This window comes from Terrapene carolina, unplaced genomic scaffold (genome assembly GCF_002925995.2).
Source record: "Terrapene carolina triunguis isolate 2854851 unplaced genomic scaffold, T_m_triunguis-2.0 Scaffold589, whole genome shotgun sequence".
Lineage (NCBI taxonomy): Eukaryota > Metazoa > Chordata > Testudines > Emydidae > Terrapene > Terrapene triunguis.
Window position 1 is genome coordinate 70,028 of NW_020664940.1, and position 13,854 is coordinate 83,881.

At 49.1% G+C, this 13,854-nt stretch overlaps 1 protein-coding gene across 1 annotated transcript in view; it reads left to right on the forward strand.

The window, feature by feature from the left end:
* The first annotated feature begins 5,561 nt into the window (after positions 1 to 5,561).
* The window catches only part of LOC112110756 (butyrophilin subfamily 3 member A2-like), a 43,180-nt gene continuing 34,887 nt past the window's right edge, over positions 5,562 to 13,854 (forward strand). Inside the window, exons 1-2 of the mRNA XM_026659148.2 lie at positions 5,562 to 5,659; positions 10,557 to 10,684. Coding sequence (XP_026514933.2) covers positions 5,562 to 5,659; positions 10,557 to 10,684 — 226 coding nt within the window. The remainder of the gene's footprint in view (positions 5,660 to 10,556; positions 10,685 to 13,854) is intronic.

The window sequence follows — 13,854 nt, forward strand, 5'->3', positions numbered from 1 at the left end:
CAAGAGGTGGAAGGTAAGTCAGCAGGAGAGCATCGCCCATCGACACCACTGTCATTCTACCTAAGTTACATCAGCTTCAGTTATATAACTGAGGTCTTCACCCTCCCCTCCCATCCCTAATGCAGAGAGGTTCCGGGTGCCACAGAAGTGACATATTGGGGGCTGGGTAGATAGGAATCCTCCAGGGTCACAGAGATGAGCCAGGAGATTAGGTAGATGGGAGCCTGACTCCTCCAGGGTCATAGATAGTAGGATGACTGGTGCTAGAGAAGCCCATTTTTTCATTCTCAGTGGGTTATTCCCCCCATGTCTCTTTGACAGGGTCTGAGCCAGGATCCCCAGAGTCTGCCTGGACCATACAGGAGACTGCACCATCCCTGGGGCAATGAGATTGGCTTCACCTTCCTTGTCACTCCTTGATCCCTGTGGTTTGGCAGTCCAGACCTGAGACCCCGTTGAGCATCCAGAGTCAGTAGACACTGGTGTGTCTGAGCTCAGAAATATGCCAATAACTGCGTGTTTCCCTTCCTGGAACTGACTCCTGTTATTTGCTGAGCTAGAATGAGCCAGTCGTTGGCATTCCAGCGCTGGAGGCTTTTGTGGAAAATGTGCCAATAAGGCTCTGATCCTGCAATCAGCCCCTGAGCTGGTGGGCGCTGGGGCTTTACTTGGGCATCAGTGCCCACCTGTGACGCTGACCTTGCAGGAGCAGGGTTTGTTTGTCTAAGGAGTGATACTGAAGTCAGAAGCTAAAATCTGGGTTCAGGTGGAATCAACGTTTCAAAGGCCTGATTCTGATTTACACTAAGGCCGGGTCTGCTCTAGAAAATTAGATGGACGTAACTCCATCACTCGGGGTGTGGAAAATGGCCTAGTTCATGTGACCGAAGTCCTTGTGCAGACAGAGCTAGGGTGAGGGAAGAATGTTTTCTATTGACCTAGCTAGCACCTCCTGTTGGTACAGGCCAGGCCTACGCTGAAATGCTGCTGTGGCACTGCTGTGCCACTCTAGTGGTTTAACCGTAGACAAGCCCTAAGAGGTAAAAGGCCTTAGTGCCCAGTGTTGACGGCTCTCAGGAGTTCATCATTTGTCTCATGATATTTCATGTGTTTCCTAAAGCTCCAGCTCCTGGAATGATGTGATGAGATGAGGCTCTTGGCTTTTGTTTTCTAAAGAAAAGAAGTTTCTAGAACTTATGGCTGGACAGAAAAACTTGAAAATGTGACCTGAGTGCGGCCTAAAAGTCTGAGAGACTAGAAGGCAAATAAAAGACTCCAACATTTATTATTAACTATTAAGTTTATAAAATAAAGTCCAAATCCACATTTGAACTTGTGGCTTTCCATTCATAGCTAATTTTCCTATGACTAAAAGTTTTGACTTCATTTTGGTTTTCCTTTTCTTTCAACTCCTGTATCCACATTTTAACTCAAACAGCATGTGGAGTTCTAACATTGCGTTCTCTTGGTCACCTACTGAACGCCCAACAACCCTCATATACTTGTTACTTTCATCATTGCAATTCCCATTGTGAATGGTTTTGTTAGGTTTCATTGGCTTCCCTGTGTATCTATTTAAACTAAAAGGTAAATAACTGAGGGGGAAATTACCATGTGATAATGATGAAATTTTCTTGTAATAAATACATAAAGAAAAGGATGAGATTTTATATGGGGTCAGAACAAGAGGGAACATGTAGCTGCCCCACCTCACAAGTGGCACAAGGAAAGCACTTCCAAGTCACAATTTCTTGCCTAGTTTGCTGCTTTAACTCTGGAGTGGCACCAGCCTTCACCTGTCCAAATTACTTCTCCACAGCCACTAGCTCAACAGTTCTGTCTCAGGCATGGAGGGGTGGGGCCAAAGCTCTCTCCACTCTGCCCTCTGCTGTGCCCACTCCCCATCCAAATGCAGCCATGTCTACCCTACAGAGCCTATGCTGGGATAGCTATGTTGGCAATAAAGCCCCCACTGCACAACACAGTATACACCAACAAAAGGACGAGGAACACCACCTCCCCGAACAACGTTAGCTGTGTCAGCAGCAGCATTGTTCTGTCAGTACAATTGCATCAATGCTGGGGGGTTTGGCAACAAAGTTATGTAACTGCGGGTGTGTTTTTTCACACTCCTATCCAAAATATCTATGCCACTATAAGTTTTAAATGTAGCCCAAGCCTGTGAAGTGGGGAGTACTCCCATCCCAATGCACACAGTAAGGTGATCCATGCAGGGGCTTAATTAGGGTCTTATATCCCTTTACTCCCTCTGTGGCTGTGGAGGGCAACTTAAAAGCTTGTTCTAAATGAAGTCAGTATCGGGTTTACAATGGCACCAGTGGCACTGGGCCCACACTCAGAAGAGGCCCACACCAGTGCCTGGACTGTGGCCCTGCCCCCCACTCCACCCTGAGGCCCTGCCCTCACCCAGCCCCTTCCCCCTGAGGCCCCACCCCCACTCCACCTCTTCCCCACAGCCCCATAGCTTCCTGCCCTCCCCCTCCCCCCTCCCCTCCGTTGCCAGGAGTCCAGTTTTCAACCAGAAAGTCTGGTCAAAATGTGGACCTAGCAGTGTCCAGTCAGCAGTGCTGACTGGACACTAAAACTCCAGTTATGGGGTAACCTCAATCAGCCTCTCAGCCAGGAAGGCAGGAAGAGCAGCTGCCGCTGCCCAGAGGCAGAGAGAGAGAGAACTGGCTCCCAAGGACCCAGCTCTGGCAGAGAGAGGTAGGTACCGGCTCCACGCCATCCTCGGGGGGGGGGGGGGTCCTGTCTGTGCCCCCACCACCCTGCTGTGCTTGTGCCTGGACCCTGCCTCGCTCTGGGGACTGACCCCTCACCCCCACCCTGCTGTAGTTACCCCCGGCTGCTGTCTCACTCCAGGGACCAACCCTGGCAGCCCCCTGCTAGCCCAGCTCTGGGCTCCCCACAAGTTCTGCCGGTGCCCCTCACTCCTGACCCACAGCCCTCTGCTAGCCCAGCCCTGGACTCCCCCCTCCCCCAGAAATTAAGGATTAGTGATAGATGAAGGCAAAAAAAACCAACCCTCTTCAGCACATTAAATACGGCTTTTCTATTATCGTTACTAGAAGTTGTACATTTTATCCTCTGTGCAGATATAGGAATCTGAAGGATTTTAAGTCTAATCCTGCTTTGGTACATAGACAATTTATAGCTTTGTTTTATAATTTTACTATTATGTAGCGTTTGTAACCATGTCCAGAGGTCTTTGATTTTTGGATACCAAAGAAATTAAGCTCTTATTCATCAGATTAAGACATTATTTAGGTGAGCTCTACCCTGACATCTGGTGGTGAATTATGGCGAGGGTGGAAAAGAACTTCAGGGGCTGATCTTGTTTGCATAGGAACAGCCACCCGCCTAGCCTGGGACAACAACAACTGAAAGTGGTCACTTTGGCTGCTGTGGGATCCCCAGTTTCTCTGTTGTTGGGGCAGGAAGAATAAAGTGTTGTTACCCTGATTCTGTGAATCAAGGCCAGTGGAACTGTTGTATGACAGAGGGACTCTGTCATACTAACTAAGTAGCACTCGCTAGACAAGGGGCATGGGTTCCAAAACCTAGTGAACTGAGAGAGGTTGGGGACAGGTATGTGTACCCAATGGGCCCCTTTTGAGGGCCTGGAACACCAATTGCACTACCTCCTCTCTCCACTCTTGCATAGCAGAGCTAATTTCGCTTCCATTAGGAATCTAGCTAGAAGTTGCTGAGCTGAATTCACTTTGGGCCAATCGTGCACCAGCACTGGGGCTCCCCTACTACAAGCTGAAATCGCTAAAATTGCTGAGCTGGGATCACTGAGTGCTGTGTTAACCAGTGGGGGAACCTGAAGAAATATTCCTAAGCAGCTGGCAGAGCCGAGCAGTTTGTGGGACGATTGGAGCGGCCCGTGGGATGGTTGGAGTGGCCCATGGAACAGCGAGCGGAGCCGTTTGCGGGGGCAGCTGAAGCGGTTCATGGGATGGCTGGTGGAGTGGAGCGGCTGGCAGAGCTGAGCAGTTTGTGGGACGGTTGGAGCGGCCCACGGAACTGGGAGCAGAGCGGAGCAGTTTGTGGGGACGGCTGGAGGAGCGGCATGGCGCGGCTGGTAGAGCAGAGCCATTCATGGTGAAGGCTGCAGCAGAACTCCACGGAGAGGCGGGGCAGTCAGCCTTGGACCACGTAAGGTGCCCCTTAACACCCCGTGTGCCCCCCCTCATTTCCGCCCAGGCGGGGGGGGGGGTAAAACTCTGCAGATACACTTTTGAACTCTGGGGCGGCACTGACCAGGGACAGAGACTTTGGGATTGTTGGACTTTGGGGTGATTGGAATTAAGACCCTGAGGGGAAAAAGGACACGGCCAAACTTACTTGGAGGTGGGTCTTTTGCTCATGGTTTGTGTTATGAATCCTGTTTGTGGTGTTTCCCCAACATGATGCCGCATTGTTTCCCCCCTTTATTAAAAGGCTTTTGCTACACTCAGACTCTGTGCTTGCGAGAGGGGAAGTATTGCCTCCTAGAGGTACCCAGGGGGGTGGTATGTAATTGTCCCAGGTCACTGGGTGGGGGCTCGAGCTGGTTTTGCATTGCGTTATTGAAACGGAACCCTAGATACTGAACCCGGCCCTTGTTGCTGCCAACTCAGAGGGGCAGAAGGGTTACACATGTAATTAAGGTCTGGTTTTAGAAAGTGTCATGCACTGAGTGGTCAAAAATTGTATGGGGTTATGAAGGCCCTGTGACATTATTGATATAATCTGGGACCATATAGATCATTGTTGCAACCAAAGTCCTGTAGTGGCACCAAATCTTGTATAAAGGTGGTCAAATGAGGTGTCTAAGACAAGATTATGGTTTGCTGGTTATGATTATGCTGTTCTATATTGTAATGATCTATATGGTCCCAGATTATATCAATAACGTCACAGGCCCAAACTAGGCTCATTTATGGGGAAAGGGTTTGTGCATGTTTATGTCTGCATTTCTTGGAAGTGGACAGTTGGTCCATGTAATAAAGTTTTTTTTCTTTGTCAGAAAGCAAGTATATGGAGATATAAAGGCAAAGCATTCAGTGACTTCATTCACTTAGCTTAAATCCATGGGTGGAGAGGGAAGGGGAAGGCAAGTGGAAAGGATCGAGTGATGGGGAAGTGGGAGGAGGGAGAGCACCGAGGCCTCACGGGGGAAGATGTGGGGTGGGGTCTGGGAGGAAGTCAGGGTGGAAGACTGACTGTTTGACAGGGTGGTTGTTTGTTTGAAAAGTGTGAATTGGGAGTGCTTTGTTCCAGGTGGGCCTTGAGTGGTTGATTGGAGGGAAAGCCTTGAGCCAGGCCAACTGCTTCTAGCCAGCAGCCTTATAATAAAGCAGCCAGTTGCAAACCTAGTGAGCGGAGAACAGATGACAGGCAAACAGAGGGAGTTTGCCTCGGGGGAGTTCCCACAGAGTGTTTTTGCCTTTCAGGCTTCTGTGAGCAGTAAGTACAACATCTGAGGAGGCTCTTAGAAGGAAGACATTATGGATAGTGAGTGATCAGCTGTTGAGCCCTGCACAGGTTGCACCATGTTTGTCTTTTTCCCAGAGGACAGAAGCGACTTCGTCTGTATGAAATGCAAGCTGGTTTCCATACTGGAAGAGAAAGTTAAAGGACTAGAGAACAAGTATCCATCCTGGGTTGCATCAGAGAAAATAGAGATTTTCTGGATAGAAGTCAGCGTTTGGTACTGCAGGCACAGCATGCTGAAGAATCAGAGAGGGCAGCACAGAGCAAAGAAGAAAATTCGCAGCATGTGACCTCCAGAAAAAGAGAAAGGAGAACCCATGTACCCCCAGTGCAGATAGAGGTGAAACTGTTTTCAGGTTCCCTGCACAGGTACTACTGCGGAGAAGGATTTGGAAGGATCGCATCTGAGGGAAGGGATCAGAAGGAGACCCCATCAACCGGAAGATGCATTGAGATGCATTGCCCTAGGGATGGGGATTCCATGACCACCACTCCCAAGAGGAGGAGACGGGTGGTGGTGGTCGGGGACTCCCTCCTAAGGGGGATAAAGTCATCCATCTGCCGACCAGACCGGGAGATTTGAGTAGTGTGCTGCTTGCCTGGAGCTAGAATCCAGGATGTGATGGAGTGTCTGCTGAGACCGTTCAAGACCTTGGACCGCTGCCCCTTCCTACTTCTCCACATGGGTATCAATGATACTCCAAGAATGACCTTGAACGGGTCACTGCAGACTACATGTCTCTGGGAAGAAGGGTAAAGGCATTTGAGGTGCAAGTCGTGTTCTCGTCCATCCTCCCTGTGGAAGGAAAAGACTCAGGTAGGGACCGTCGAATTGTGGAGATAAATGCGTGATTACACAGGTGGTGTCGGAGAGAGGGCTTTGGATTCTTCGACCATGGGATGTTTTTTTTGGGAAGAAGGATTGCTAGGAAGAGATGGAATCCACCTAATGAAAAGAGGGAAGAGCATCTTCGCAGGCAGGCTTGCTAACCTAGTGAGATGGGCTTTAAACTAGGTTCACCGGGAGATGGTGACCTAAGCCCAGAGGTAAGTGTGGGAGTGGGATACCGGGAGGAAACACAAGGAGTAGGGTACAAGATGGGAAGCCTCTTGATTCATGCTGAGAAAGTAGGGCAATCGGCTACTTATCTTAGGTGGATGTACATGAAAGAAGCCTGGGAAACAAGAAGAATTGGAAGTCCTCGCACAGTCAATGAACTATGATGTGATTGGAATAACAGAGACTTGGTGGGGTAACTCACATGACTGGAGCAGTGTCATGGATGGGTATAAACTGTTCAGGAAGGACAGGTACCGGAGGAAAGGTGGAGGGGTTGCACTGTATGTAAGTGTAAGCAGAGTCAGGATGAGCTCTACCCTACAGAACGGTGAGCAGAGCAGTTGCGGAACGGCTGGTGGAGTGGCTGGCAGAGCGGAGCCGTTTGTGGGACGGTTGGAGCGGCCCACGGAACGGCGAGTGGAGTGGAGTGGCTCGTGGTGAAGGCTGCAGCGGAACCCCACGGAGAGGCGGGCAGTCGGCCTCGGACCACGTAAGGACCTGGGGATTACAGTGGATGAGAAGCTGGATAGGAGTCAGCAGTGTGCCCTTGTTGCCAAGAAGGCAAACGGCATATTAGGCTGTATTAGTAGGAGCATTGCCAGCAGATCAAGGGAAGTGATTATTCCCCTCTATTCGGCACTGGTGAGGCCACGTCTGGAGTATTGTGTCCAGTTTTGGGATGAGCAGCAGAAATTCAGTTGTGCTGGGGAAGCTGTGATCACTACCGATGCTGCTGGGGATGTGGCTAGTTCCTGGGTACAATGATGCAGCAATTTAGCAACACGGTTAATAGAGATATTGTGGCATCTGAGCTGAGGAAAGCAGAGACGCTGCTCTGACTTCCCCCAGCCCTGCTGTTCCCTGGATGCTGTTGGCTGAAGAAGTTCTTTAAGGGGAAGGAGATCACGGCTGCTGTTTTGCGGATGAATGTGAATGTGAATGTGAATGCCCTGGCCCCACTGGAGCAGAGCTAAGGTTAAAAAAAAAAAAAAAGTCATATGTATTGTCTTCTGTAATTTATGTGCTCTGGCTGGAGGATGTTGAGTACTCAGCTGGTTAACTAGAAACATTGCGTTCGGCAGCTGAAGATGCCACCGTCACACCTTTCTAAATAAACGGTGGCTGTGTTGATGGATGTCAGCCCTTATGTCACTCCAAAAATATAAGTTATAGTCCTTAGTGCAAAACCCAGGTGAAATGCTGCTCTTTATTTATTGGGTTTAATAAGGAGACATTTTAGTCTTACACAAAACCGGAACCCAGTCATGTCCCTACCCCACTTGCTTTCATAGGGGTCTGGCATCCAAGCCCCTTGCTTAACAAGGTCCTTTCAGCTGAGGGTGACCCCTCATTTGGGACAGGCTAAGCAGAGTTCTGGTCCCCTTTACTCAAACAATAAAGACAACAACATTTCATTCAGTACTAAAGTGATTTGTAACCCAACACCAGCCAAAGTTGATCATTTTGAGCCACGCTGCTCTATGTGCTGGATACCCTGTTTCCCCGAAAGTAAGACATCCCCCGAAATAAGACCTACTTCCAGTTTTGCCTCTCGCTGTAATATAAGACATCCCCCAAAAATAAGACCTCCCCGATAATAAGGCCACCCCGGAATATAAGGCCCCGAAGCTCCAGGAAAAATAAGACCTCCCCTGAAAATAAGACCTAGCGCATCTTTGGGAGCAAAAATTAATATAAGACACTGTCTTATTTTCGGGGAAACAGGGTATCTACGCAGAGTAGGTGTGTTCATGTAAATACAATTTGCTCCTGAAGTCTCTCCCCCTCCCAGCTAGCTGTCCAGGGAGAGCTCATTCAGACTCTGCTCACATCCTCCCCTCCCTGGCCGAGAATTTGTCTTTGCAGCAAAGCCCACTCCAGATGTTACAAACTGCATGAGTTCTCATAAGTTAGCTTGTTTACTGTCCTTGTAACTCTGTCATGCCTATTGAGAGTGGGCATGGCAGGGGCAGTGGAAGAGGAGACTTCTTCTTGGGCTAGGGGTGGTGAGGGTTCCCTTGAAGGTATCTCTGCTACTGACACAGGCCCCTGCATCTTGGCTGGTGGGAGCGGCAAGCAGGTGGTTGGTGGGAGGGGCCGGGCACTGAGGAACAGTGGCTGGCAAGTCGGCCAGTCAGAGCAAGTGCTCAGATGGCAAAGCAAGCCAGGTGCTTTCTTCCCTGGGTGGGAGGTGAACTCACATAGACGCACCTCTGAACCTTGGGTCCTACTGACCAAGGACAACCCCTGTGAGTGGGGTGTGGTGAGGGGAGCAGGGTCGGGGCACAGTAAAGGAACTTTTGGTTGTAGAACTCAAGAACATGAGGCAGAAGACACTGCGCCATTCAGTGGGTGTGGGTGTCCTGCTCACAGGTTTATGTTTATGATGAATCCTGCTTGCAGCATTTCCCCTAATTAATGTCGGGTGATTTCCCTCCTTTCATTAAAAGTTTCTTTCCTATACTCAGACTCTGTGCTTGCGAGTGGGGAAGTATTGCCTCTAAGAGGCACCCAGGAGTGGTGTGTAGTTTTTCCAGGTTATTGGCTTGAGCCGGTTCTGTGTTGTACTGTTGAAAAGGAACTTCTAGATATTGAACCCGGCCCTGGTTGCTGCCGACTCCACCTAGCAGAAGGGTTACACATACTTATAGCTTCCTTTCACAGGAAACAAGCTGACAATGTCACTGCCACATGGGCTTTTCCTTTGACTGGTGGAGAGAGAGGAGCCCATTTCGAGTCTTTGATCTCTGATCATCACACACAATGACCGCTTGCCTTCAAATATGCATGAATTAGCAATTTCCTGCTAAAGTGCTTCATTTGCATTACATGATTATTTCTTTCTCATTTGACGGGTTATTTAGTTACAGGGGTATATACAATGTAAATGTTTTCTATTACAGTCTAGCAGGATACAGATCAGTGAAAACAATGCATGTAACATCCCACAGTTTTCATGAAGTTTAAACACCAAATAAATTTACAACCACTTTGATCTATACTAATGCACAAGTGAACTGGCCTGGGGCTTTGGCATGAGTTGGAACCTGATCTTCGAGCATCACAGTAGCCAAACCAAGAACAGGGACTGAGACAGGGCCGGCTCCAGGCACCAGCTTGCCAAGCAGGTGCTTGGGGCGGCCCCTCTGGAGAGGGGCAGCACGTCCAGCCATTTGGAGGCAATTCGGCGGACGATCCCTCACTCCCGCTCGGAGCGAAGGACCTCCCGCCGAATTGCCGCCGCAGATCGCGATTGCGATCGCGGCTTTTTTTTTTTTTTTTTCCGCTTGGGGCGGCAAAACCCCTGGATCCGGCCCTGGACTGAGACCACATGTGGATTGTCACAATTGTCTGTGTTTCTTTAAAAAGAGATGGGTTTTTTTAAATATCACAAAACCATGTGACTTTTCTGAATTCCTCCTGTGCTCTTTCACTTTCACGTTCACCCTGTCACTGCACTAGAGAGGCATATGAAATGCTGATTAGAAATCATTCAAAACTAAAGTCTGCAAGATCTGAGGAACATCAAGGAGCTGGGGAAAAACTTTAATGCCCAGAAACAACACTGGAAATATGTAATGAAAAAACAAACAAACAAAAAGACCTTCTGGCTTGACTCTGCGGAAGGAGAAGCTGGGAACTCCCCACAGACTGACTCTGATGAGAAGCTTCTGCCAGTTTAAACAGGGAGGTGAAACACAAACACACCTCCTCTTAGCTGTATTTACATGTATTTATTGTTGTAATTCAGGCAGCAGCATGTTCCAGCTCTAAGGGACCAGGAATATCTGGTAATTAGCTTCAGCTCTGCCACTGTAGTGAATGGTGGTCCCAGTAGCATAGCTAGTGAGGTGCAGGGGAAGCAGCCGCTTCCCCTCAGCACATTTCCCAAAAGCGGCGCCTGCCGGGCCGGCGCTGGGGTCAGCACGGCCGGAGGAGCAAGGGGGCCAGCTCCTCGGCCATCGCGCCCCACACGGCCTCAACATCGCCGCAGGCACAGCCACCTCCAGCGGCGGCTCAGGGCTCGGCGGCCAAGCGCTCCCCACCCGGAGCCGGAGCTGGGATCCGCCCACAGCGCGGGGCCGGGATCGGCCGGGGACAGGCGGCGGCACAGGACAGAAGGTGAGCGGCGGGGGTCCAGTGCCTTGCACTGGGGGGTCCCCTCCGGGCGAGGGGCTCCCCGGGGCCAGGCCCGCAGGGCAGGGGCGTAGGCCGCGCTGTCTGGACGGGGGGCCCTGGCGCGGCGCAGGAGCCTGGAGCCCAGGGCGTGGGGGACGGGACCCCGCGGGTGAGGCCGGGCGGTGAAGCCCGGCGGGGGACACCTGCAGAGCAGGCTGGGCAGGAGAGACTCTCCCGGGACCGCGGGGGGACGGGGGTATCCGCACCCCCGGGAAGCCCGCAGGAGTCCTGAGCCAGGCCCCGGGGTTAATCTGGGGGAGGGAAACGGGAGGAGCCAAGGGGGGACGTGGCCAGAGGAGGAGCCAAGGGGGGACGTGGCCAGAGGAGGAGCCAAGGGGGGGCACCTTTTTTATGTTTGCTCCCCCTACGCTTAGACCCTGGCTATGCCACTGGGTGGTCCTGTCTCTTTACAATTCAGGTGTAATCAGGGGACCAGGTGTTGTCACTAGGGGGAAGCCACATCCTTCTTGTGTGAGAAAGCTATCTGTGATGTAAAGGGTCAGCACAGAGCCCTGAGCAACATTGCTTCAGCACCCCGTGGGGTGCATGGGGAAGGGAAAGAGGGATCTCTCCACCACAGGGTGCACCTCGGTCCCAAATCAGGCTGGAGAACTGACTGTGAGAGTTAGGCCAGGCTGGATTCCTAGGACCCAGCCCCATGATGGAGGAGGATTCCCCCTCCCCAAAATCCTGCTCTTCAGCTGCATAGTCTGATGGCTGGAGAGTCACATGGTGAAATAAATTTCTTTATAATAATAAATAATAAATAAATAAAAATATTGAAGAAATAACTCTCCTCCCTGCCCCCGCTCTTGGGCCTAACCCTGCCTGCACTGATGTCAATGAGGGTTTCACCACTGTCTTGAGTCAATGAAGGATCGAGTTCTTTGTGTCTCAGTTTCTGTGCCTGCCAAAAGCGGGTTATTAACATTCACTCACCTGCTGCAACAGGGAATGGTAGCAATCGATTTTTTCAGTCCTGTGAAGATGTAAATTGCTAAGAAAATAGGAAGATGTGGATTTAGAACAGCATTGCCTATTTGTGAGAAGATTCTGAAATATGCTAATGTCCCTAGAGGAGTCACTCCCATGACCCTGTTGAAAATATTTTTACACATTCCAAACACTGGCTCATGAATTGTCACACTTGTATGTTTAACAAACTACAAAATAGACAAGCTGTGTCAGAAGAAACATGGCCAGTTCTCCAATATCTGGAAGCAAAATATCATGTTACACACACAAATCAAGGTCTGAACAATTTTGAAACCCACTGAAAGATACAGAAAATGTAAATTTCAGAAAAGGCCCCACGAAATGGATCATGGTAAGAATATACAAAGCACTTAAACTTCAGCAAATGGAAGAAACCCAAATGACAGAGGAGAGAGAAAGAGAAGGGAGACATAACTCCATGTCAGTTTATTATTGAAAAATAAATTTTGGTTATATTGTTTAATTGCTCAAACTTTTTATAGTGAAGACAAAGGGTATGTCTATACTGCAATCACAGGGTCTGACTGCCGCTCACATAGACATAGCCAAGCTAATTATAATCTAGCTAGCTTGGGTGTGAAGGGAATTAAAGGAACTGGCACATGAAATTGCAAGCCCAATAGCAAGGATTTTTAATGAATCTGTAAACTAGGGAGTTGTACCCTATGGCTGGAGAATTGCTAATATAGTTCCTATTTTTTAGAAAGGGGAAAAAAGTGATCCAGGAAATTACAGGCCTGTAAGTTTGACCTCAGCTGTAGGCAAGGTCTTGGAACAAATGTTGAAAGAGGAAGTATTTAAGGACATAGAGGCAAATGGCAATTGGGATAAAATACAACATGGTTTTACAAAATGTAGATTGTACCAGACCAACCTGATCTCCTTCTTTGAGATAATAACTGATTTTCTAGACAAAGGAAATGCAATAGATCTAATCTACCTGAATTTCAGTAAGGCATTTGATACTGTTCCACATGGGAAATTATTAGTTAAATTGGAGAAGTTGGGGATCAATTTGAAAATTGAAAGATGGATAAGGAACTGGTTAAAGGGGAGACTACAACAGGTGATCCTGAAAGGTGAACTGTCAGGCTGGAGGGAGGTTACTAATGGAGTTCCTCAGGGATCAGTATTGGGACCAAACTTATTTAACATTTTCGTTAATGACCTTGGCACAAAAAGTGGGAATGTGCTAATAAAATTTGCTGATAATACAAAGAAGTTGGCAGGCATTGCCAATATGGAAGAGGACCAGAATATAATTAAGATGATCTGGAAGACCTTGTAAACTGAAATAATAGAAATAGAATGATATTTAATAGTGCAAAGTGAAAGGTCATGCCTTTAGGGACTAACAACAAGAATTTTTTTCTATAAGCTGGGGACGCATCAGTTGGAAGTAACAGTGGAAGAAAAAGACCTGGGTGTATTGGTTGATCACAGGATGACTATGAGCCGCCAATGTGATGCGGCTGTGAAAAAGGCTAACATGATCCTGCGGTGCATCCGGTGAGGTACTTCCAGTAGAGACAGGGAAGTGTTAGTACCGTTCTACAAGGCACCAGTGAGACCTCATCTGGAATCCTGGGTGCAGTTCTGGTCTCCCATGTTTAAGAAGGATGAATTCAAAGTGGAACAGGTAGAGAGGAGCTCCTAGTATGATCCGAGGAATGGAAAACCTGTCTTATGAGAGGAGACCCAAAGAGTTTGGCTTGTTCAGCCTAACTAACTAAAAGAAGGCTGAGGGGAGATATGATTGCTCTCTATAAATACACCTAGGATGACCAGATCGCAAGAGTGAAATATCAGGACACATTGGGCGAGCAGGGCGGGGGGAGGGGAGAGGACGACAATGACAGACACAGGTGCACAGAGCCATGAGAGGGGGCCCTAGGAAGCTGCGAGAGGGGTTGTACGGCCCCTGCTGCAGCCCGCACCACAAGCCACAGGGCAAGGACACCTATTGAATTCAATGAGAATTTTGCATGTGAATTGATGTACCTAGTTCTGAGATTATAAAGCCAGAAGGGATCCGGTGATCACCTGGTCTCACCGCCTGTATAGCACAGACATAGAACTTTCCCAAAATAATTCCTAGAGGATAGCTTTTAGAAAAA